Source organism: Vanellus vanellus (genome assembly GCF_965231255.1).
Source record: "Vanellus vanellus genome assembly, chromosome: 8".
Taxonomy (NCBI): Eukaryota; Metazoa; Chordata; class Aves; order Charadriiformes; family Charadriidae; genus Vanellus; species Vanellus vanellus.
The window spans coordinates 23,332,231-23,359,605 of record NC_138913.1 but is presented as its reverse complement, the minus strand read 5'-3'; the positions used below and the strand labels follow the sequence as shown (position 1 = coordinate 23,359,605).

Below are 27,375 nucleotides of genomic sequence, written 5' to 3'. Positions count from 1 at the left end.
TTAATTTTAGCAAAGAACAGTGAAAGGAAGAAGAATTATTTCTGGTGCAAGGCAGGAGAGAGCAAATGAGTTATTTTGTTAACATGGCTGTTACTTATAGTAGTGTTCAACTAACAAGGGCTGTACCTAGAAAATTAGGGGATATTTTTTCTGCATTCCTCCTCAAAACAATATAAGCACAAGGCCCATGTGTTTTTACCACTTTGTTATGCAAATGTGCTGTGTAGTATCAGTGGTAAGATTGATGAAAATATGTGCAGCATTTGTTAGGGCAGCTTGCTTGTCATCATTTCCCTCTGTCATCTGCATCTTGTTAAAATGTATGAACACATTTGATACATTTGAATAATCTTGTCTGATGTGTATCTATGAGAGGCAATGGCTCCCAAAGCCTTGCTCCTGCAGGGCTCCTTTAAGATCTCACATATGTGAACCCTGCTGTTTGCCCTCCGTGATCTGAGTGCACTGTTTTCCAGGCTTGGATCAAACCCAGAAGGGACTAGGAACAGTCAGCTACTGCTACTGTTGGTAGATTCAAGTTGGCATCCTTGATGTAAAGGTACTCAAAGTTTTGCTTTGAAAAAGAAGGCACTTTTGAAACGTTTCTAATCCCTGCTCTAGATTACATGTACCTTTTGACAGCAGGTTTTTTTCCTCCTTTGTGTTTGGGGACTACTGATATATGAGACTAGTCAAATGTAAGTGGTCCCCTTTTGCCCCTTCTTGCTGAACTGCACTTGTCCTTTGACAGGCAGGTGGCTTCAGTTGCTTTAAACAGGAAGTGAATTGAGCTTGTAGATTCTATTAGTGATACAAAATTCTGTAAAATATTCCTTTTTCTTCTAAAGCCAAATTAGTCTTTTTTCTCATTTAGCCTAATTTCTTAGGGGAAAAATATAGATGACAATTTTCACTCTATTTGTTTTAGGAAAAATGAACTACCTTAAATTGCGTTCCTTTTATTTTTATTTTTTTTTGCTTTTCTGTTGTTTTTTTTTTAATCTGTGCTATAAAAGTAAAGGTTGATGAGCAGTGTTGAAGATGTACCGATATAAACGCAGTCAATTGCCAGAAGATGTACCGATATAAACGCAGTCAATTGCCAAATCCCTGCATCAGCCTTGTTAAATGTGTGTTTACATGATGCTGTGGTATCATTTACGCATTTATATAGCTGCAGGCACTTTCCTGGGTTCCCAAGCTTGATATAAACATTCAATTAACTCTGCTGTTTCTTGTTATACTTTTATATATAACAATTTTAGTGTTATTAGATGTCACTGTCAAGTTACTGCACATGGATTTTGAATAAATGAAGTTTCAAAGTCATCAAAAACTTAGAGTTAAATGCGGTTTGGCTTTTTGGTTTGTTGGTTTTGTTTGCGTTTTTTTTTTTTTTTTATCCACGAGAGACTGGACAATTATAAGTGTTTCTTGTTCACGTAAAACTTGTAAAAGTTGTACATTTCAACTGAGGACATGACATATTCAGACCTTTCTACCTTTCTGCCTTTGCAAAGGGGGTAGTACATGTAGGATGAGGTCTTTAGGACTTTATTTGCAAAACACAAATAAATAAATTCAGTTTATAGCTGTGATTTGCTTCATTCCTTCTCTTGTTCTTTTAAGCAATGGCCTCCTCAAATTGGGCAATAAACAACCACCAGTTTTGACCCCTGAAAAATATATATTTTGATGCCTTACCGTTTATGATATGGTCTTGTTTCTGTAGTTATGTAGCTGCAGGAAGTTTCTTTCGCATTCCAGCTTATTTGTTCCATAGAGGTCTTGACTCTTGTCAGGAAAGCATGAGTGATCTCATGGGTGCCCACCATTTTAGTTTTGCCATAGCCTGCCTGTTCTGCAAAAACTAATAGAGAAGGTTCTTACAAGGCTGAGGAGTTAAGAAATTGTATTAATTGTTTTCCTTTTATTGTTACCCAGCATGCATGCTCATTCATTGATACGGTTCATCTGTGGTTATCACAAGGCTTAATTTTATCCTCTGTTGGCTTTTATTGAGGTATATTTTCTAGTATGGCTTTTTATGTGTGCTTGCCTTTGAACTGTACTCACTTGTTTCATGTATTTTATATTTAAGATGTTGTAGTTCTTCTAACCTTTTTTGGAGCCAGAACCTGTTCTTGAGCATATTAAAATTAAAAGCAAGACGATCAGACTGCTCTTCTATTATCAACTCAAACTTTGTGAGGGCAGAGTGTCCTTTGAGTATATCATTGAACATGCAATCAATGATTGCATTGATTATCAGCAATTATTTCTGAGGAAGAAGCCTCAGAAGAAGAGTATCCAGAGAGCTCTTACTTGAAACTGATACGCAGAAACTGTCTGGAGTTGTTGCTTAGGAAGCCCAGAAAAAAGTCCTCTTTGTTACCTGCCTTTTCAAGTAATCATTGGCTATCACCAGGGTGACCTTTTCAAATACCAAAAATAATGATGTCTGAGTTGTGAAATCCACAACATCTGAAATATTGGGAAAAATTGAAGTCAAAGTTTATTTTTTGGAAATATGGCCAGGAGCTTTAACCTTTTCTTCAGATTTCATAGGAATGATTTATATAGTTGTATATTTTTATGCCCAAACCTCATTTTTCAGCGAGGTAGTAAGAAATACCAGAAATGTGATTTTAGTCAACTGTTCCTTTGACAGCAGCCACTAAAGTTAATGTAACAAGATAAGCTGGCGGCTTTTGTTTTCCAAATTGAACCTTGGTTGAAGTCTCCTTTCAAAATTCTGTTGCTTGCTCAAATGCAGATGCTATGTGCATAATGAGGGGTAAAACTGACAGGACGTGTCTGTCACCAAATTAATGAATATCAAATGATCGGTTTGAAGTGAATGAACTGTAAAATATATAATTATCATTCATTGTTCCATACCTTTTGCAATGAAAAGCATGAAATGAAATTTGCAATAAAATGTCTCCCATCTGCAACATTGCAGGACAAAAGCTGATATGTCATGGGTCAAAATCAATATTACTTATCAGAAATTCATAGAAGTAGTTGATAATTAAGGACAAAGTGTAGGGAAAAATAGAATTTGGTACTTAGGAGATTTAACCAATCAACTAAAAAAACCCCCAAAATGTCTGGAGGATGCAATTTCATTTTTTCTTCTATCATTCTTTCTTCTGTTCAACAAACAAGTTTTTCTACGCTGACCAAAGCCCTCAGAACTCTCTTTACAGCAGGCAGGAGTAATTAAGAAATGATCTGTGTAATTATCATGGAATACTAATAAGTAATGAATTGAAGCTTAGCTGTTTTTAAGATTAGGCAGACAGAAATGAATCCTGAATGAATTTATAGGCATAAAGAGAGTATCTTCGAGTACTCATGTCAAGCTGTTCTGAGCAATTAGTTATTCTAGTATTATATAATACCATTTTTTTTTGAGAAAGAAAGTATTGATTGCATCCAGTCTTTCAGAGTTTCTCAAAATTAGATGTTTTCTGAGATGTGTATTTTGATTTTGGTGGAGAAATACAGCTGAGTTGTTAGCTCCTAAACAATATGCATACAAAGGGATTGTGGTGCCTGAGGGCTGGATGTCCTGTATGTCTAACCATGATTATTTTACTCGTGCCTGCTTGGTGGTCCTCTGCTTTAGTCCGTAACACAATATGGTGTTTTACATCAAGATTCAAAGCAGCAGTTTTCCATCATAATTTTATTTTTCTTTAGTTGCTTTAGTCCTGTCATCAGACCTAGTGGCTGGCCAGCCCACAGCAGAGAAAAGGAACCTGCTGGCACTGTCATCTCCCATCTGTGACCCAGTCACAGACCTTCTGTGGTTTTTAATGATGATGAGGTTTTACCATGTGGTTTTCTACAGTCAGGAAGGTTGGTCGGTCTTGCAATAGTTTTTTCTGTACTGTGAGGTCCCTTGTACAGTGTGCCACAAGTCTAAAAGCATTTTGGCATTGTTTGAGTAGGGCAGAAACACAGACAGGTATCATTTTTGAAGAAGGAAAACCTGAAAAGAAACCTTTGAGTAACATTTATATTTGTATCTGAGAGGCTGCGCAGAGCCAAGACTGGCTTCAGTTATGTTTAATAACAGAGGGGGGGGGGGGGGGGAAAGGTAACCCATACATTCAAGTGATCTCCAGGTTTCTTTCCTGTATTTGGGTGTTTACTTCCTCAGTCATTCATATGATCAGGCTGAAGTGAGAGGGACAATTGTACAGGGAGGTGACTTGGAGTACTGCTGGAAAGCTGTCTTAAATCATTGAGGAAGCTGACAAATTGCTGTCATACCTAAAGAGGCTGAGATCTAAAAAGCCTCTTGGCACTGTGGTTGGAGCCATATGGGGTCAGGAGTGTGTTATTTGTTGGTGCAATGTCATGGTCCACCTCTGACTGGAACAGGGCTCAGTGCTTGGTAATTCCGAATGCTGATACAGGCAAATTCTGCCACATTTTCACTCTGAGCACCAACTGTACTCAAAATTTATTATTTAAATACATAAATGTGGCTATGAGGAGTGAGTATTTGCTAATGTATGCACAGTATTTTAAAACAAGGCTGTTAGCAGCCTAATTTCTATGTAAATAGACTGATATGTTTCAAATCACCTAGAAATTACGAAACACTGAGGATATTGAGGAGGAAGAAAAGAAAGAAAAATAGGAGGTTAAAATGCAGAAGAGATAGGTGAGAGAGTTTTGAGGAAAGAATAAACCATTCGAGTAGGATGAGTAATAACTTTGTAGAAAATGTACTGAAAGAAGATTGCTTTAGAAAAAAATGAAGGCTGCATTGATAATGAGGAGGAGCATAAAAGACAAATTAAATATTGTGTTATAAAGTCAGAGCTGCTTATAATTAAAAACAGTCTCAAAGCTTAAAAAATATTTATTTCAGGCAGTTCCTAGGTCTAAACTAAGCAGTTAAAAGACAATAAATGAACTAAAAAAAAAAAGAAAGTGTAGGCTGAATATGGCTGAAAAATGCAGTACTGTTAGGAGAAGCAGGATGTCTTTATGCGTGACAGAATGATTATAAAGGCCATGTAATTACGTGCATTCTTCTGTCTTGGATAGCTGAAACACATAGGTCTTGACTATTGGAATTTCTGGAACACCCACATTTCTATTGGGTTTTTTTTGGGGGATGGGGGCGGAAATTATTATTTGTTTTGGGGGGTATAGAAGCTTCAGTCAGGGACCACAAACTAATAAGAGGCACTGTGTAAAAGTGAAAAGAAGTTGGACCTTGTCCCAAAAACTGTTGATCTGTAGGAGAACGTGGACACTCTATAACAAATGCCCATCGTGAATACAACCCTCACTGTAGTGATACCAAACCAGAAGAGACTCCCTTGTCATCTGTATACTCCCTGTGTTATTTATTACATTCCTGCTTTCTCTTGTAATTGAGGCAGACAAAAGTATCAATTACCTTCTGCATTGTGTGTTCATGATAGTAAAATTTTGTAATCATTATTTTATTAATGTATGGGATCATGTAATAAATGCCAATATTTTAAGGCATATTCTGGAGAGAGCTAGGGGTGAGGATGGACAGTTACTGTATTTATTTTGAGGTACATTTCACTTTAAGAGACATCTGAACAGAAAATATGGAAATACTTGCAAATGGACTTTGTGTTTCTCTAGAAACAGCTATACTTTTGATAGTTATTTTTACACCTAATTGTTTAATCTGTGGATTTCAGTACATGAATATTAGACAGGATGTCCTAATGTAATTTGTATATAACAGATGTGTACCATCTTATGTGTGTACATCTTGCACTGTAACAGTGAATCTGACATGTAGTTCATTTATGGTTTAGCCATAATCCAAAAATGGTACAAGACATCCAGAGAATATATGCTGTAAAGTTTTCTTATGCTCCCAGCCACTATGTTTCCATGCATGGTCACATCTTTCCCTTAACCTTTCAGCTTCACAAGCCATTGCTCACATAAATGTGTCTAGAATTTATCAGGATCTGTTTCTTGCACTCTTCCTGTTTTTCCCTCTTCTCTTAAAGTATTTGACTTTCTTGGTTTTCACCAGGGAATAAAGCATCTCTTTTCAATAATGCAATTCAAAATTCAAAACCAACATGGCGAATTTGGAAAAAGTAGTGGCCATAATAAAGAAAAAGATCACTAGTCTCTTCCAAGATAGCCCGGGCCCCCATCTCTCTGGATTACTTAAAGGACTGGTAATTTGAAGCAATACTTGTCCTTTACGAAATCAGCTTCTCTCTACTGGAATATGCTTCAGCCCCTGCTGTATGGAAATCTGTATTTTTGAACAAGTAACGGAAAGATGAACATCAATACTTTCTTCTATTTTAAAAAAATAAACTACTACTTTAAAATTCATGCCATTAGGTTTTAGTTCATTTTTCAAGATTTCCAAAGGCGTATGCTGATGTGGAGGAAAATGGGGATTTCAGTGAGATTAATTTGTGATAACACTTGAGTCTGTGCTATCAAAATAGTATGGCAGAGAACTTTATAAAGGTTACAATTTTGTAAGATTTTTTTTTCCATTTATTTTAGCTTCATAATCTAAAAGTGGTTTTAACTTTTTCAAAATATCATTCTCAACTTCAGAGTATTGTTGAAGTTCTTGAGACATAATTACATAAAACCTAAGTTACTTTAATTTCCGTTTTTAAAATTTCAACTTCAGTTACTATTTACTTAGAAAAACTGTTGCTAACCTGAATGATAAGGTGCAGGAAAAACTAGTGCCTTTGAAAAACTGCTCAGCAAATGTTAAAATGTCTAGTGTTCTAGTTACAACGTTCATTTTAGAGATGTCATAATTGAGACTGTTCATAGGAAGAAATGCCAGCAATTGAAATTCCCTGGTTTTAATATTTCGGGCATTATACGTGCAAATTTGTTCTTTAGTTAAACAGGGCACTCTGCAGATCTGTAAGTCCTCAATGAGGTCTGTCTTTGGTGCTCTTAGGGGATTACTCTTGCTTTCCTGCATAATAATTTGTTTGTTTGTTTCCTATGGCAACACACTGTCTAGATAAAAATGTTTACCAGTGATCTGTATGTTCCTCAGCATTGCTTTAAATATCTGGGTTATTTACAAGATATAGATATCAGGTCCATGAAACAACTGTGCTGGAATCCCTGTTCAGAAAGTATCATCTGACAAAACTCTTCAGAGGACACTCTTTTATTGTTTATTTAAGGAATAAGGAATAGTGTCAGGTTTATTTAAAATGCATGCTGTAAATTCTCATAATGGAAAAATAAATCCATATTCTGAACAACTTTCCAAATGAAAATATATAAAGACTATAAGAACGGGGCAGCTTCATATAATGAACATGAAGTTATTAAATATTGACGAAAATTAAATGAATGATAGAGGGGTTAAATATTGTGAATCTCAAGCTGATATGTATTTTTAAATAAGAATGAGGCTGCTCCTAGAAATTTGTGTTGAATTATAGGTCAGCATTGGTAAGGAAGATAAATGAGATGTTTTGTGAGTACAACTAAATACATAGGAAAACACAACCTCATTTGTTTGTGACCTTTTCCTGTCCTTGTGACGTGAATGAAAACATTTTTATGCTATTAGATGCTTTCCCAAAGATTTTTGACTGTATAGACTTTCATATATGAGGACTTAATCAGATGTGTGCTATTGAAGTTCCCATGGCTACTTGTGGGATAGACTCATCATCTCATTCCAATTTTCTTCCTTTATAGCAACAAGCAACTTCCTGTTCTGAACATTGAGGCATATAGACTGTGGTAGTTCGGAATTCAGTTTTGCATTCTCTGTAGTCTGTTATGACAAATAGCAATAGATAAATTTCTAAGGACTGGACTTCTTAATCAAGAAGATGAAATATCTTTTGTATTAATAAAATAACTTGTAATCTTAGAGACATTTTAAGTCACAGAGCGGACAACTTTGTGGTCCATTACCTAAAAGATGACAGTGAGGCACAGTGGAAGGGTTTATTCTTATGTGCATATGTAAATTAAAGATGTGCTTTGCAGAAATAAGGGTCAAAAGTAAAAATGCTGCTGAAAGTTTTACATATCAATATTGAGAGTAGAGTTTTATGAATTTTGTAGCTAGACTGTTTTTCCTGCACAGTACAGGTTTGGGTTGACCAAAGCATGTAGTAAGTTCCTGTTAAATGTTTAATATTGATTTGGTCAGTGTAAAAATAATGTCTCTCCTCCTCTCAAAAAAAAAAAAATTTTTACATGACAATCAAGCATATTTATAGCTACGTAAATATCTAAGCATGTCAGAATAATAGAAATAGTCAACAGATTACTGCTTAATATTATCAAATCCGTTAGACAAGGTACTTGATGCTTTTCTTCAAATAAACTTGTAATAAGAAAGAGCTAATAACAAGAATAATAGTAACAAGAAAGAGCTAATAGCTCCTCCACCTCAAATTTTTGCCTTTTTTAAATGTAAGAACAAATTTTGCTAATGGGAATTGTCATTATTGAAAGGCCTTCTGGAGTGGTGGAGTCCCCTTCTCTGGAGATTTTCAAGACCCGCCTGGATGCAGTCCTGAGTTATGTGCTCTGGGCAACCCTGCTTTAGCAGGGGAGTTGGACTAGATGATCTCTAGAGGTCCCTTCCAACTCTGAAAATTCTGTGATTCTCCTGGGGGCCAGAAAATGTGATTATGGCAGACGACTTTCTTGTGCAGTCTCTTTCATGCAAAATAGGATTTTGTTGTGCAGTATGATCAAACCAATGCCAGCTTACCTGTAAGATCTCCACTGAGTAATTTAATGTTGCTGAGATGCACTGCTTATATTGTATTCTTTAGTTAAAATGTTCTCCAAAGAATTCACATCTCATAATCACATCTCATAAATCATATAAACTCTGCTTTAACTGAACTTAGTGTCAAAACTCTCATTGCCTTAATTGGGGCATGAATTTCACATTATTATTTAATATAAAAGCACATAAAGCATTATGATTTAAAGTTATCTATCTAAAAGTAGACCCAGAACAAAACTACTGGTGTTTCAGTAATGCAGGCAATGACATTACATGGAGAACTAAGCGTGTAAGACAGAAGAATAAACTTCTTCACATTTTATAAGTCAAAGACAAATTGTATTTTATATGTGAAAGTTTCAGGAAAGTTTTCAGTTTCTTTTGTATGTAGGGAAATACAGAATTCTGTTGTCTGCTGATACAGCTACTCAAATGTTTTGTGATTATTTTTTTTTCCCTAATGCTGAGAAAGATTTAATCCTGTAAATTGCAAACATTTATTTACTTCTGCTGCTCCCCAGCCATTTTCAGTTTCCACTTCTAGCTTAGTTTCTTTTCCCTCAAAATGCATTTATCCATGTCCTTTTTTTCTTGTCCTTCCAGAGGAAGAATTAAATACTTTACCAAACTTCTAACCCTCATTTCTTTAGTGACCGAAGTCCCTAAATCTGCCTAACTTCTAAACTCTTTGTTCTTAGCTGTTGCTCTGTGAGATCTTAGATTTTGTTCCTGTCTTTGCTTTGTAGCACCAGCCCATTCTAGAGCAGGCAATGCAGCAAATCCAGGTTTAGATCTCTGGTCATATCCTGGAGGGATTAAGGTCTGCTATGTCATAAAGTTACATGTGCACAACGAAGTCATGTGTATGAACTGTGTGAATAGGACTTACTTATTGAAAATGCAATTTTTAAAATATTCCAGTTATCAGTAACTAGAGTTACTGGAAACTCTAGCAAATTTCTGTTCAGGTTGTGAGTTTTCAAAACTTCTATCTTGATCAAACATAAGTGAACATGGCACAAGCCACATTCATTTGATTTGTGAATCAAAATCATCTTCTGACCTCTCCTTCTTCCCCTTTAAAGTTTCTACTTCCTGACCCAAAACTCAGGGCTGTTAAAACTATACAGAGAACAAGTTACTGGATTTTAGCAATCAACAAATTCTATTTTTTAGTAGCCTTTTTCTCTGAAATACCTGAAACAATGAGCTAGAATTGGCCCTTGCTCACCCCGCAAGCCTTACTGGGGCATTTACCCAGCAAAGTATCATCCCAAAGGAGGAGTGGACTGCCAAACCAATGGCATCCAGATCTGGGCAGGATGTTTTTTCAGCCTTAGTGATCATGCATTGCAGATGTCAGTACGTCATCTGCATCACTAGGATTTTTATTATGTGGTGTCCCTCTAATGTGGCATTAGAAGCATTTTTTTTTTCTTTGCTGCACAAGATAAGGACTTGTTTGTAGTGCAGACTGCACAAGTTCAGTCTCTTATAGTCTACAGAAGTTAATGGGATTTCATGCATATGTTTGAAAGGCTTCCTAAGCATCCTCAATTTGGCTGTTTTTTAGAGGAAGGCCTTTGCTGCTTAGAAAGACAGGATTCCAACAGGCTGGGCTGAAGCTCATTGAAGTTAGCAGATGAAAGGACTTAGAGCTGAACTAAGTGGTAAGAAAGCCTAAATTTTCTGCTGATTTTACTGGAATCAACAACCTCTTTAAGCTAGAGATGAGAGAACATACTATCAGTACATTTAAATGGAAAATAGATCCATTATGCTGTTTTGGAAAAAAGAAAGAAAGAAAAGATTTGCATTCAAAAAGCAATTCTTAACCTTTATATTTTGCTACCTCAAGTTTTAGCTTCCTAAAGTTTAGAAATCTGCAGTTAAATCAGCTAGACAATATTGACTTAGCCCTAGTGTCAGTAGTTACAGCTTCTAATCGTCACTTTTTTCCTTTCATAGTTCTTTTATAAGGTATTATTTTTGGATCAGTGACGTTTTGTATTTTAAGTCAGAAATCACTCGAATTTTGGAAATACCATTGTACTGTATTCCTTGTACACATACTGCTTTCCACCACTCCCCCTACCCCAAACAAGTGTCTATCTTGGCTCATAGCAAACATGTTGTCTTTCCCCATGAGATGATGTTCTCAAACATTTTGTCTATATTGTGGTCCAGTTATAATAATACTTCTGCACTGAGAAATTGCAGCTCTGTTCACAGGCACTGAGACTTGGAAGATTGAATATACAGAGAGTATGGTTGCCTTCAGAAAGCTCTGTGTATGTCTTGCCGTCTGATAAAACAGCCAGTTGCTTTTTAATGTTGTGGACACTACAGACACAGAGTTTTGTGTACCTATAGCCATACTTATAGTAACAGGCTTTTTGGTAGATTGCCAAAGAGCGTGGGGCGGAGGGGGTGGGGGGTGGGGGTGGGGGTTGATACTTTCTTTTCCTACTGCTGATGTATCAATGTCTTGGCTGTGATTTTATTCTCTGCTGCTGTTGCAGAACTTCCCATGGGCTGTTTGGCATAGGTGTAAAGTGCTCAGATGCAATCATAGCTTGTAGGGGAGTTTAGCGTGAGGGGTCAGTTGATTTTCTTACCATGTATCAGGTGGCAAATAGCAGGGTGGGGTCTTGAGCATGCCATGTGGAAGGGGTAAAACCCAGGACACTCTGCAGAGGATGGGGAAAAGGCACTGAAGTAGAATATAAGTGTCTGGACTATTTTGGGAGTTCCAAACATCTTCCAGCCTTTCTCTGCATTCATTGTGCTAAATTCTGGGGCTTGTCCTTGAACTGTCTTTCAAGCAACATTCCTGGGGGCAAGAGATTTCCTGCGTTCCTATAGAATGAGTTTGTTTTTCTTTTGCCTTTTTTCTACTGCATTGTTTTATGTGCCAAGTGTATTTGCAGATGGAGCACAGAGTAGCAGTTTTCTCGCAAGATGGTTTAATTACATCCGAAGGCTTGTAATCACAAGCTTTGGTGGGACAGACTATGAAAATGCTGTGTAAATGGTACATACGAATTCAATTGATCTCTATCTGTAATAAAGGAAAAAGATTATTTGCTTTCTAGATGCTATAAATTATTTACATTATAATTTTATATGAATGACTAATAAATTATAAATTACAGAAAGGGAGGAAAGTTCAAAAAACCAACATCTTAATATATGTTTGAATTCATTATGGCATTGTGCTGATTTCGGCTTTTGCCCAGCTAGACAAATGCAAGGAAAAGGTAAACAATAAATGCTTTCCGAGAAAATATTTTGTAAAAAAGACAGTAACATACTTTTTTCTTTTTTTTTTTTTTTTCAGTTTTAGAGTTAATCTAAGTGTGGTATAAGTTAATACATCTTAAAAGGGAAAAAATTTTCTCTATAGCTCTTATCTGCTGAGTATCCTGCTTGTTCACTTTTTTAAGTTTAGTTTGCTATATAGTACTCCACTCTCACAGTTCCTGAAACTTCATATACAAACCTGTATGTAGATTTCTTCCATCATCTTCAGCAAATGCAAATAAAAAAATGTAGTTTGCATATCACTTTTTTTATAGAATGTTGTTAATTGTAAGCACTGCTAAGAATCATTGAAATACTTTTTTTAACCATTTTAAAAATAAAATAAACAATTCCCACCTTATTTTAAGGTTTGTAAACATGCGAAAAATATATCTGTTAATCTTCAAGAGATTCTAGTAAGCACCTTATATAATAGGAATTACATAATTTCTTAATGTGATTTTTTTTTTTTTTTTTCTATTTAAACATAAAGTTTCATATAGCCTAAAGTAGACAGCATGGTAAAACTTTTCTTCTGGTGTCTAAATAAATGTAGCGTGGCATTACTGTGTCATTGGAAACCAGACCTAAAGTTTGACTGGTTTTGATGTAACTGAGAAAATAATGCAACTTTAACATAGTTTGGGGGGCATTTTAAACTAAATGTAAATTGAAAGGAAAACCATAACTGTATATGTTTACATTAAGATCTTTCGGTTCTAAGAAATTATAGTCAAAAAAAGGAGTGTTTTTTTTTTTTGTGGGTTTGTTTTTTCTTTGGTTTTGTTTTGAGATATGGCTTTGGATGTCTGTGAAACTTAACGCTCTTAAAAAAATCAACTTGGCTCATGGAATTTCTGCAATTTTCTTCCATTATTCTATATATGTTGTCTAAACCACAAATTATTCCCTTAAACATGAATACAGCCTGGATCTGAATTTCTGATAGTCTATCTCAAACATATTAAATTTATTTTCTTACAGTAATACAAATAATTATTTGAAGGTCAGGGCTACAAAAATGGAGGGTTGAAGGAAATATTGGTTAAATTACAGAAAGTCAGGTTTTGAGGTGCAGGTCCTACTCCAAGGCAGAGGAATTAGTGGCTGAGTTGCAGGTGATATTTCAATATATCAGTATTATAAAAGTAGAGAGAGTAGATAAGTGAGGAAGAAAAATCATGCTCTTAGAGGGCACAACTCAAAGAATATTTAATTTATATTTGTAAATATATACTTATCAAGTATCTTGAAATTTGAATCAGTAGCTAGAATGAGACAGGACAAACCAGTTTTGAATTATTTTTTAAAATTCTGTCTGTTTCAAAGATGTTGTGTAGGGATAGGAAAATATCAAAGGCTTATGAGAGGTGTGTTGATCTGTGGGTAAATACTGATTTGAGACAGTCTAACATTTTGTAGCTGCCCTTTTGTCTTGGAGAAACAAATGTATTTATTAATCATTTCATATTTGAAGGTGCATTTTTTAGAATCAAGCATCTTATGAAAGCCTATGCAGTGGTGTATGCATTAATAAGAGTTTCTATGTTAACATTTTAGCAACCTTTAGCAGAGAAAATATAACCACCCCCCCCCCCCCCCAAGAACACCAGCTACTAATCTCAGTATTATAAATTTCTTGTTTCAAAACAAGTATCTAAAACAGCATAAAAGGATGAATAATTTTCATTATGTGAAAATATTTCAAATGTATAGATCTGATGCGAAAGGATTGTTTTGCAGTCCTAAAGAGTGTGTATAATTTCCACTATTTTTAAAATTGCTACACCATAGGTTACACAAAGCTTGTATAGTCATTTTTCCATTGGGGATGTATCTCTTAAGAGCTTACAAATAATTTGACCTTTTATTGTATTTTGCTTTTGTTTTATTGTTTCTTTCTTCTTCCTAATTTCAGTCTTGAAGGTGTAGGGCTAAATTGTAGAAATTGTTCCTAATGTACTGTCTCCTCTTCACATCCCAACATAAATTACGAAATTATGTGGCTGTCACTCATTTGATTGTTGTCATTGCTTATGGGACGCTAATGGAAAAAAGATAAGGCTTGTAGAATTGCAGTCACTGAATACTGAGACTGTTTCTTAAGCAAAAGTGTAATCCAGACTATTCTGTAGAATGTATTGCAGGAAGAAAGAGTTTTTTTTTTTCTTTGGTGGGGTTTTTCTTTTTTTGGTTTGGGTTTTTTGGGCATTGTATGTAGTTGGGTTTTTTTTGTGTTTTGTTTTGGGGAGAGAGCAGACAACACAACTGGGGGGAAGTAAAAGCTGGGTTTGGTACTTTACCTTTTAGTTGCATAGAGTTCCCTTTTCATGCAAATTCCTACTTACTAGTTCATTATCGTGAAATTGTATCTGCCTTCAATAAAGAGATTGCCTTTTGTTCTGTACAGCACGTGTCAATCAAAGTCTTTGAGTCATAGCAGAGTACAAGTGGAGCATATTTATGTGTTTGCGTATTGAGGCAATTCACATATTCAGATAACAGATACAGAATGCTTCAACTGTCCTGCAAACTGCAATCCCAAATGCTGTACAAAGCTCTGAAATTGCATCCATCACGTCTCTCATTTCAATATCAACAAGACTTTTGGCCTTTATCCTATTACATAAACTAACCAATCTCTCCTCTGGCTGTACAGTCATTACAAGATGAAGAGATTTGAATTCCTTATTTTCCATTTCACCTTTCCCTGACAGATCCCCAGTTTAATCTTCCCGTTGCTTAGTTATTGCAAACATGTGAAAAGCTACTGTGAAGATAAGTATGCTTTCTTCTGAAAGAGTATGTATTGCAACATATAAATGAACTCAAAATTCTCATATTAGTGGTTAGAATATAATTCAGCTTTGAAAGGACCTCAGATCACTCTTTCTGAGTCCACAATTTCCTAATGATTAAACAAATAACCTGGAAGGAAAAAGAATTAACTTCAGTTTGCCATAAATATATTTGTTTGGTTTTTACAAATAGCCAGTGAACAAAACAATTTGTTAATTGCCCAGCTTTTGCACTGTGGCCAGAGCCCCCTCTTGTCTTGGTGTTTATTGCGAATTTCTTCACATAGAAGTAACTGTGGGAGAAACTTGAAACTCATTGTTGTCTGGGGGTTTTACAGAAGACAAGGCAGGAAAGATCCTTAAGGCTGTGTTGTGTTAAATTTGTTTTTGATTCAAGTGTCAACTCTCCATCTTAGAGGTGATTTCTGTTACCTCAATAGATGTTTTTCATCAGCATCTGCTGCACACAAATAATACGTACAAAACTTACCTTGTATCTGGACTTGGTAAAAACACGGTAGATACTCATTAGTGCAGTGTTCCTTCATGCCTAGGGTAGTACATCCTTCAAACTGTAATTTGTTTTGGTTAACACAATTGTATTAGTTATGTAGGAGTTCCACAAACATAACATTCAGATTGTGGCTGTGGGAACAAAATGCTATTTATAAGCAGAGCAAAGCTAGGCCTCTTAGAAAATAAAAAGGAGGAGGAAAATGCATCTTCATACTGTCCAGTAAATAAGGGATGGTTGGTGAGAGGGATGCACACTGAAAGGCTTCAGGAGTAAGACAATCTGATGATGTGTGGTGTATCCCCTACTTTAAAAGTATCTTTTTGTGTAATTATTACGTAGTTCAAGACCAGATAATCTAATGTTCAACAGCTGTATTTGAAGGACAGATTTTTTCAGAAAAAAACCTCAGATTCCATTTAAGCATAACTAAAGTTGGTGGTGGCTTTTAACAAAGTGATTAAAATGTAGGATGCTTTTTTTATCTACAACATACAAAACACAAACATAATTGTAGATATTTTTTCCAAAAAATAGAAAATGAGAAGTTGACCAAGAGTCCAATATTCTCACCTGCCCTTCTGCTTGCCTTTGCGTCTTGAAAAAAGTTGTGTTTCTTTGGATGTCTTTTCTCTTGCATCAGAGTTTTGCAACTGAAAGCAGTTTCTTCAAAAGCGTCTGACCCTAATTATGTCTGACTGTTGGGAACACATTAAAAATGTTTTGAAAATTGGCTTTTTATTTTGGTGTCTTAATTGGAGGGATGTCTTTAAGTGTTGGTTTTCTCATCAATGAATTGCAGTACAATATTAAAAGAATTTTCTTTAATATTTGAATGTTTATAAAGTAGTTTGGGATCTTGTCAGTGGCTTTTGAGTAATAACATGAGTATTGGACGTACGTTAAATAATTCCTCTTTAAAGATAAATGAGCTAAATGGATGTAAAATACAAATCAAATTAATTAGGCATACTGTTTCTTTTCTAGTGAACAAACACAAGCCCTGGATTGAGACATCATACCATGGAATCGTAACTGAAAACAATGACACTGTAATTTTGGATCCTCCCCTTGTTGCCTTGGATAAGGATGCACCCGTTCCCTTTGCAGGTAGGAACATACATTAAGCGCAGCATTTGAACTCATTGATTGGATTATGAAGTTATTAGCATTTGTAAGGAATGAATTTGTGGTGCAGAGATAATGTAATCTGAAGGACGTGTTTAGAGGCCATGTCTGAGTACTCAGGACTTGACCATTGCCCATAGACCTTGAAATGAGGTGTCTTTTACAATGAATGTATCTGCTTATTTGTTGTGAAGCAGAAGTAATTATAAACAACATAATGCAGTAGGCTTCCACTATCAACATATTTTTTAATGAGAAGACAAGAATTATATAATTAAATTTGAATTAGCTTTTCTAGAAACAAATCATTACAATTGCATAGAGTAATAATACGTAGTTAATTTTGTTTAGTAATAACAGCCCCTGCTTTCTCTCTTTCTATTCCATTCACTGGCCCAAACCTGGCTATGGACAAACTGTCTGACAAATATTTAAAGTTGCTCAAATTTTATGTTACTGTGTTAATGCTTTATAACTGTGAAGACTCGGACAGAAAATGTAATGGAGGTTTTGAAGATTTCTGCCCAGATCCCTGTATGATAGATGTATGTCATATAGAAGTTTTCACTTGTATTAAGTCTTTTTTTTCCTGACGCTTATTCTGTCGTGAGTTCCTTAAGCAGAAAATAGTACTTTTGCATGTCAAGCGAGTTTTCTCTTAAATTTCCTCTTTTATTAAAAATATTTTTTGAAGAAAAGGAAGACTGTTAAGGCTTGATAGCTGTTCTGAAAATCCTAAAAAGTTGCAGTTGTTAGATTATATTGCTTAAGAATGTTAATCTTTCATAAGGAAAAGAACTAGTGAAGATTGAGTACCCTTGTTCTTGTGGAGTACAGTCGTGTTCAGTAAGCAGTGAGTCAAAGTACTTGGCCTGCACAGCTTTTTACAGCATCATGTGAGAACCATTGTTAGCCAGTTCCCCCCCAAAACATATACTGGCATAAACTCATACCCTGCAAAACAGTGAATCATGAATGTTTTTTGTATATTGCACCCTATTTTAATATCAAGATTGGTTTGTCACTCATGGTGCCCTATGGTTTTTGAATGCATGGAACACTTTTCTTTCTCAACCATATATACAGTGGGGGAGACTCAGCTAAATTTAGTCAGAGGAAAATGCCTCAAATAGCATACATGTATGGATACAGCATGAAATGCTGTTGTCTGCTGATCAGTTCCCATGACACTGGGTTACTTCCTAATGGAGGCATAATCGATGTCCATTGAGAGATAAGTAGGCAGCCTCTAAGTGGGAGGTACTAATTATAATCAGAGGGGGAGTACTAAATACAAAGAAGCTCAGGATAAGGTGTTCTGACTCAGTTACTAGTTTTTGAAGCAAAGGAAAGAGTACTTGTTTTCAAATTATTTTTTCATGCGTTCATTAAGAAGCAACTATGTATTAAAACAAACAAAAAGTATGGAATGAGACTTTGAATGATAAACCGTTATCCGCAATGTATTTGAGTACACTTTTTTCTTATAATGTTAACTTTCACATACACGTGCAATTCATTCTTCCAAATGTTTGTGGAAAACAGTAGTGTAAACTTAGATGAAATCCTTGCTAAGCTAAACCTATCTGTCAAATCTTGAGGTACAGTTATTTAGGAATGAAAATTGATTCCTAGTGAAAAGATGCCCTTTTCATTTTGGGGGGATTTTTCTAATTACTGTGAATGTTTCATCTCATATTTATTTATTTTACTTGCATTCCCTTGGGATCTTTACAGGGATGTTAATCGTGTGTGTTGTTTCCACTGATACTTTTGCAAACTGTATGCTGACTGGGGATTTGCTAGCCTGATGATTTTCTTCCATTTTTACAATGGGACAATCAACGTGTTTTTCATGACTTAGTGATTTACTCTACTTGTAGAAAATCATTCTTTGAAATACTGAACTCGCACAGACAAACTGGCCTTTATGATAAAGGTTACATTAGACAGTAGTTTTAATTTAGTTTCTGCATTTATTAATTTGAATTATTTATATTTTAAGAAGTATTATGGGGTCTGGGAGGGAAAATACTTCGTGTGTATTTCCTGATATTGATAGTTCATTTCCAGGTAATACTGTGCATTTTGCCTCATGATCCGCAATCCAGATGTAATATTATAATACTGATAGAACCCTTGATTCCCCTGAAGGGCCTGGGTTCCCTACTTGTTTGGAAAAACCTGTGTGACCTTTTTTTTTTTTTTTTTTTTTAAGATTCTTACCTTTTTAAATTGTTGGAGTAACTTCTTATTTCTGTTTTAAGTTTCTGCTTTAAAATAATGTAATTTTATTTGGTTTCATAGTATCATAATTTTATTATAGGTCTTTATGGAAAATTCAATTTCTGTAATGTATTTAGCAGGAGAAAACTAAAAGTAGATACAACTACAACATCAACCATATTCAGTAACTGTATGTTTAATAGTACTTTAATGAGGATTTTCTTCTATGGCCGTGTTTTGTTGAAGCGTGGAAAATTTATTCTACACTGTAATATATCAATTTTCAATTGCACCAGAGAATCAGAGCTCCAACAGTTCCATTCCCATCACTCTATTAATGTTTTCAGTATTTTGTCCAGCTATTGTAGGAAAAAAAAAAAAATTAAATTTATAGTCTTTTGAAATATTTTCCATTATTTTTTTTCAAATGGGCCCAGATTCAAGAATATATCAGGGCATTTTCTGACTTGTTCTTAGATATCTACTTAGATCTCCTTGAACAAGCTATGTTAAGACTAAAAGTACGTGTTTTTTTCCTCTGGAACTACAGCTGCTGCAATAGGCAGATTGTTGGCTGTTCCATCAGTATTTGTGTTAGCTTATAGAAGTAGACATCTTTTTCAATAATATTACTGTATATTTGACTTAAAAAAAAAAAACAACAGCACAGAAAAACCCACAAAAACCATAAAAAAATCTGAAAACAAAGAAACAACCCACAAAACCAAACCACAAAAGAACCCTTCCAACAAACCAAAACAAAAATCAAACCTCAACCCAGCTGCTCTATATCCTTTCAGTTTTCAGATGGGCATAAGTCCCATAGGAAGAAAATTGAACTAACAACAGAAAGAAAACTCTCAGGTTAACGGCCAAGTTGATGTTTCTTGGGAATGCCTACGTAGCTACATAGGTAGATGCTATGTGCGTAGTGTAATCTTTCTGCTTCTCTTACTTTCTTCCTTTTTAAATGCTTGTCTTCCATCCGTGGCAGGCTGAGGAAAATTTACAGGGTTTATCGTTGAAAGGGGTGACAGGTCACAGTAGGTGAAATGCATATGTATTTCATACATTTATTTATTAATTTGTACCTATTTATTCCATATTTGTTTCTATATCTTGCTAGTGAGGGTGTAGTCCTCCTGGAACCACACTGAACTTGTTGGAAGTAAGGATGGGTAGTCCTTATGTTTATGGCCAAGGCAAGGAGACCTTCAGAAAGAAGGTGCAATAGTGTCAAGCCAGAAAGTATGTCATGTCGAAACAAGTGTGCTGGGGCCATGCACTGGAAACTATAAGCCTCACGCAGTTTTTGTCTCCAAATTGTCTGCATTGTGCTTCATAAAACAAAGCTAGTGTTGAGGTCTGGGATATCTGTAGATAGGCTAGCACTGTGGTCTCTAGGGTTATAATGATGACAAGACATGAACTACTAATAGCAGATACCAGCAGATAAAGAGATTGCACTGTTCTTTCCATGCAGGAAAGCACAGGTCTGCTGTACAGCCCTGGCTTAAAGGAACCAGGAAAGGCTCTTTGTACCACTCGCTGTAAAAGCTCCAAGTTCAGCAAGAGGAGCCTGGAAGTGGTGTAGATTTTCCAGCTCTGAGCTATGTATTATCAGGGATGCTTTGAGCAACGTTCAGATCACCTTGCTCCTGGCTATTGCCCTGGTGCACAGATATTTTACGCATTTTATATTTTCACATGAGCAAATAATCTTTCACCTAATAACTACTTTGTTACTAAGCTCAAAAGCAGAACTGAGCTATTAAGACACATTTCGTCTTCATCGATGATTCTTTTCTGCTCCCAGTGCTTTGTTTTGTTTTCCATACCCATTCTCACGTTCTTATTTTTGAGTTTAAATCTTAGTTGTGGCATAGACCTACTCTAAACTATAAACAGTATTTTTGTTTTCTCTTCTGGGTAATTTAATGTTGTTCCTAATACCTGTGCCTTTTTTCCTCTCCATGGTTACTAAGGTAAGTCTTCTATTAACAGTCTTCTCAACCCCTTCTAGTAGAACATGCATTATGGTGCATGTCAAATCCCTATTCATGGAGTGGTCCCAAGAGAAAATTACTATAATCTGCACTTTTTTTTTCTCACCTCTGTCTAATGTTTAAAATCAAGGGTGATGACAGGAGAAAAAGGAATCTTCTGTGCTGTTACCCTTTCAACAGGTTTGTGTTTCCAGGGGGGACTAACGGGGGACTAACAGGACTAAATGCGCCTACGAAAATGCTGGCTGTCAAATAAGATCAGCCTATTTTATAACTAGAGCGTGAAGACTTTCACAAGATTGCAATGAGTAGTCTTTGCTGTCTCTTTATTTTATGAATTTATTGTGAATTGTGCAATGATTGGAGTGTATGTAAAATCATGGTTCTTAAAATTATCATGGTATCAACATGTTCTCTATCTTTGTTTCATGCAAGTACATTTTCAGACCCCTAGTTTTGAAGGAAATCTTGAAAATATCATTGTGCCAAAAGTAGTTTTTTAAACTTCAGTTTTTCAAGTCCTGACATCAAAGGGACTGGCGTTGAGATACAACTGGTCTTTAAAATAACTAGGTTTAGCACAGCAGTCTGGATCCCTTTGCAGGATATCACAGAAGAAAAACACAAACCCACCAAAACCGTAAACCCCATGAAGAAACTGCAAGTCCTGTAGAAATAGGTTATGCCTTCCGTCTGACTCTTCATACAGTATTTTGTAGGTGCAGTATGGTCTTACTTATTTAATTGAGGGAAATTCATTGGTGGAATCTCTCTTTAAAAAATGTAATAAAATCCACCCAAAGGAAGGAATGTAACTTTAATTGGACTTGCCCCAACCTGCAGGGTCAGCCATACAACAGTCAGCTATCACACACTGGTTACGAGGCTGGAAATGACTTCAAGTATTTGACTTTCAGGCTGAGAAGTGGTTTGGCTAGTAAGAAGGTGAAATCAACTGAATCAATTTGACAGTGTTCTGTTTCTGTGACAGCAAGAAATCCTCACAAAATGCTGTAGGATTTTGGAAGTCTATTTGGAAAGGACACCTGTCTGCATTTTAATAACAGCAACTGCATTTCATCAGTAGTGTTGTGCAATAATAGATCTGAGGGGGACTTAAGGATGTCTGCAGTCCATCCTCCTGCCCAAGGCAGTGCCCATTATATCTGTGTCATTCCTAATAAATAGTTTTCTGTCCTAATCTTAAAGATCTATAGTGACAGAGATGCAGCAGCTTCCCTGGGCAAGCTATTCCATGCTTCACCATACTCACTGTTTTTCATGATGCTTAACCTGAACTTTCTGTACTGCAATTTTAGCCCATTAGTCTTTGTCCTATCCACCATGACTAGGCAGAGCAGATTATTCCCTTTTTTTTTTTTTTTTTTCAGCAACAGCCTTTTATTCTACTCCTTAAAAGCACTGTGAGCACCTTAAACAGCATGGGGATGGTGGGGGCTTCGGCTGTCCATTGTGTTACTGATACAGCAGTGAGGCAGGGAAAGAGGAGAAAACTTTCAGAACAATGATATGATGAATGCCCTTTTCACCTTGAGAGTGAAGAGCCTAGCTCTTCACTGTGTGTCACCACTATTAGGCTGATACACTTGCATTTGAGTGCAATGTGTTGCACCAAGGTTAAGCTGGATAATTTTACCACAGTGAGTTGAGTCCATTAAGTTTTAAGCTGCTTTTATGCTCTTGGTGGATTTACAGATAGCCTTTTTTAAGAAGGTCAGGTGTGCTTCTTCCTGGCTACGCACAGGTACTTGGTATCTCAGAAGCAGTTGCAGATTAAACATCCTTTGCAGGCAGAGTCCCAGTCTCTGACTACATTTTGGCCGGGCTAAAACCACTGTAAAGGATAAGGAGACAATAAAACCATGCAAGAAGGATGTCTAAATATTCACTAAACTACAAGCTGCATCCAGAACTCTCCCAAATCATCGTTGTTATTTTTACAGTTCAGAGGAGTGTGTATTCTCAGCTGTACCACAGCAAATCCAGTAGTTGTCAGTCCGCTTACACCCAGGGGCTGAACACAAAAATCACATTTCTCTGCTTCAAACTGTGAAGCTGTCTAACCTTCTTGTTTGTTTGTTTTTATTGTTAAGCAGTGGCATTAATAACAGAAACAATCTTTTTGGTACAGCATTAAAAATATGGAAGTTATTTCTCAAATTGTGGCTCTGAATACTATTGTTTTTAACTCACTGTCAGCCAGAGTTAAAATATGCTGTCAGTTTTTGATGTCCAGAATTCAGTGGTGTTAAATATTTCACTGTGAAAATGATGCATGATCAAAATATCTGCACTGTAAGTGAAGCCATCGAGTATTGCAGCAGTTTATAACAAATCACCTGCTGATTTTTTTAAACTTCTGTTCTTGAAGTTTACATTTATTAATGTAGCTTAATTAGTTAAGACTGTAGCCTTTAAAGGAAAAAAAAAAAAATCTTGTCATGGTGATCATAACCTAAGGTAGAATAAAAGACTGGCAAGAGCACAATTGATTCGAGGTGCTAGTCTTGACCTAAGGGATACTGCTCGTCGTCCAGTAAAGTTAGAGTGATAAATGCTCAGGTTTCAGATTAAGAATGCACCAAAAAAAATCACTCTGACAGTGACCTCTGTTGGTTAGTCCCTGAAGTTCGGAGATTAGGTGTTTGAGGGTTTGGGGTTTTTTTGTTCTTGAAGTTTTTGCCAGTTAAGCTTGATTGCCTGCCTTAGTTTTACATTAGTAAAATGAAAGTAGGCAACGTTAAAGTCTCAAAAGAAGACTAAAGATTCAAGAATTCAGACTGTTCTAATAGAGCTTTTCGTAGCTACTGAGTGGTCGGTCATTGCAGGAGTAAGTGGTTAGGAAGAAAATTAGACTGTAATGCACGGACAGTGAATGTAAGTTGCTTCTGGCAGACACAAAGAGTAATGAATGAGAACATTGAGATAAACTTTATTACATCTAAATATGCTAAATTACTCAAAGTTGGAAAGAAGCAAGTGAAGTACCCAACTAATTATGGTTTGCTGATATTCACTTGGACTTATAGGCTTATTGTGGAAAATACTGATGTGGAATCAATTGGAACTGTTTTGAATAGTTTTCTTTATAAATAAGACTTGATCTTTAGAAAATTAGGGTAGGATATTACTGTGGATATGCAAACATACACATGAGGACAGGGACTGAATCTGATATTTTATGATGCTGGAGTGTCATACTAAAGGACTACTTAATTAAAAACATGTTTAATTAAAACAGGTTATAACAACTGGCACTATTTTCATGGCAACTTCAGTTAAGCTTCTGGGTTGTTCAGAACACTAGAGAGAAACCAAAATGGGAAGTACTGGAATTGCTAGGCCTATAGGTCCCCAAATTCGTAGCTGCAATTATGCTCTGACTGTGGGTGTAGATTTTGTCACACACCTTTGAAACTAGTGAAGCCTTGCCGTATGAGTACCATTACATTTAATAAAAAAAAAACAAACTTTAACGATTTGTTAATGTTGTTGTCATCAGAACTAGGGCTGGTGATAGCTAGGTAATCCAGTAAAACAAAACTTTCTACAGAAAAAAAGAAAACACCAGTGTATAGAATTGTTCTATTCAAAGTAGCAAAGTGCCAAATTCAAATGCAATGTTTTGTAGGAATGATTATTATCTAGCAGCCTGGTCTGTGACAGGCGAAACTCAGACATGTGGTTTTCTTGGACCTTCCTGCTGGTCTGCTAAAATCCTTCAGCTTCACCTGTAAGATCCTAATTGTTGTGAAAGATAGAAACACAATATAGAGTTATTGACAATTCTGGAAAACAAATATTTCATTTGAACTGAATCCAGAATTAAATAATAAAACCCAATAAAACAAAATGCAATAATGGAGGAATGATAAACTCTCTTCTTAACCAAATCTAATTATATTAGGCAAATTTTATAGGAAATTCAGAAAAATAACAGTCCATGCTTCCTTGTTTTAGTCTTTCAAATTATACTGTTAGTCATAACAATGTTGTGCTTTTGACCTCAAAAGTATTTTACTTTTTGTAAGAATTGGTCATGAATTTTAATGCAGTTTTTTTTTTTCCTTCAGTGATCATTGAAGGTGAAAAATGAGTTTTACTTTTACTTGCAAAGCTAAGTATCCATCCAGGAACAATCAAATTTTTTCTGAATGCTTTTGCTAATGCTTCAGTTATGGAATTTCAAACCTTGTTCTAAATATTACTTGTCTATTTATAAAAAAAAACAACTTAGGTGACTATTAGAAAGCGAAATGAAAGCATCAATAGATGGTTTTAATTCATCGACAATTCTTAATTCATAAAAGTCTTTGCACTGTATCTTAACAAACTCTAGCGAAGATAATACAGGATATGTAAAGCATTGCTAATAAACAGCTTTTTAGAGACATTTCTAAGAGAGGGTAAATCTTGAATCAGTAGAACTAAACTCAGTGCTACTGTAGTAATTTGTCCCATGTGCTGACTGGCCATCATGTAAGGACATAGCTGCATAGAATTATACCAAGCAATGCAGTTATGTATATTTTACATTGTGTACAATATATCTGTGGTTGAAATAAGTAGTAAATTATTTCAGTGCACTAAGTCCATTACTTTTTAATTGTCAATGAAACATTTTAAAACCTGCAGAAAGAAATTTGTTTAGGTATTATTTTAACAATTATTTTTCTGAAAGGGAATGTTTTGGAGTGAATTAATACCATAACTTGCTTTTGCGATGTAATTTTTGCTATGTAGTAAAGCATGGATTCTACAGACTTAAGTAGTTCTCTAAAATCAGTGGTGTTTCCTCAGCTATGAATTTTAAGTCTGAATGTTACAGGAAGGACAGCATTGGAGGGGAAATGCATAGTATTTTCCCTTCTATGATATTAAGTGATTTCAAGCATTTTAAAATGGCACTTCTGTAATCTGGGTGCACTCCCAAATTCACATAACAGATTCATCTGCAAACTTAAAATCTTATTTAAGTTTAGAATTACTTTTTGGTAGTAGCAGTCTCATGCCGATTTTCAGCATGTGTAATGCAGGTAAATAAATATTTGCCTCTGAATCCTCTGTTAGTTAGAAATAGAGAAACCCTACTTTCCTTTAAACCTGCTACTTTAAACCAGCTGAAAAAATGTTATTTTTCTGGACTAGAATAAACTCAATAGCCTGTAAGTGCTGTTGCTCCCTTTGCTTGCCAGGGCAACCTAAAAAATGCATGTGATACTACTTTTATGAAGCAGGAGTGGGAAGGAGAATATAAAGAATTCAAAATCTGGACAGGTGGTTTAGGGCATCGATTTTCTACTCAATTCTCCTGCTTCTGGCTGTGTGAAATGGATCAAACCAATTTGTTCTCTTGACATAGTTTCCTCCACTGTCCTTTTTTATGTGTGTTTAGACTATAAAAAGATGATCTACGTGCTTTTATCTCAATGACTATGCAGCACTGAACACAGTCTCCTTGTGCAACACCAGGCACAAGGAGGAATTGGTTTTCTCAGCTGTCAGTATTTTCTGTTCCACAATTTTTCATGGTACATGTATGTAGTATGTTTAGAGTAGATACTACCTGTGCAATTGGATTAGCATGGATGTTGAACCTGAGCTAAAAATCCTGCTATTGATATACAACTATATGATTACACAGCGCTATCCCTATGGCTGTCACACCAGTTCCCAACTGATAAGGCAGATGCATTACCGAGACCTTGCAGAGTTTATAGACAAGACATGAAGAAAAGGTATTGGCAAATAGTGGAGTGGGGAAGAGGGGGTGATAATACGTTCTTACAAAAACGTTGAACACTTGATTCAGGATGCATTGTGTAGATAGGTCTAAGGTTGTTATTTCTCCAAATTAAAAATCAATTTCTTGAGTGTTTAGTCTTGGGGATCTGTTTTGTGAAGAAGAAATTAAATGTGTCCTATTTTTTACTGAAAACATGAAATAAGCTAGATGTGCTTGTCATTGAATAGATCTGTATTTGTTCTTGGACATTATAGATTTAATATCAAGAGATAAAATATCTAATTATTTACAATGAAAACACAACACATGATGTAAAGAACCAAGTATTCAAGTATTTTCTTAATTGTGTTACATGCATAGAGAAATGTCACTGGGGTGTTGTGAATGGTACTGATCCCACTGAGATACAGTGAGGGAGCAAATAGAAGTTGGGAGAAATATTGTAAGAATTTCTTGGGTTTTCTAAGGAGACACACTGAGAACAACAGGGCTACTACAACATCTAGGTTTTGCTGGGATTTCATTCCGCTGGAATTTTATTATAGCAGGCTTCAAGGGACTTAAAAAATATTAATTATCTACATTGTCAGATATCTGCTAATCCAGAGAAGCTGGATGGCTTTGGTGTAGCTACAGCATGTGAAAATACCAGACATAGTCCAGTACATCTGATATGTTCAGTTGTCAGGATCCTTATTTTAGCTGTTACAGTCACCTTTACTCTTCATGCACTGGGCTTGAGAATGAGCTTGGCAGAAAGAAAGGTGTAAATGGCCTTTTTTTTTCTAAATTATAAGCATCTATTATTTTTTGTGGTGTTGCATCTTGCATTTACTGTCTGTATAAAAGACACT

General features: G+C 35.6%; 1 protein-coding gene across 2 annotated transcripts in view; it reads left to right on the top strand.

Moving 5' to 3' along the window:
* Positions 1-27,375, top strand: part of CLSTN2 (calsyntenin 2) — a gene marked incomplete at both ends in the record, with an annotated part of 388,624 nt that overhangs the window by 140,437 nt on the left and 220,812 nt on the right. For both annotated transcript variants that reach the window (XM_082487183.1, XM_082487182.1), the window contains one exon: positions 16,382-16,504. Coding sequence is in view for 1 of the 2 variants with exons in the window: in XM_082487182.1 (XP_082343308.1) it covers positions 16,382-16,504 (123 nt within the window). The remainder of the gene's footprint in view (positions 1-16,381; positions 16,505-27,375) is intronic.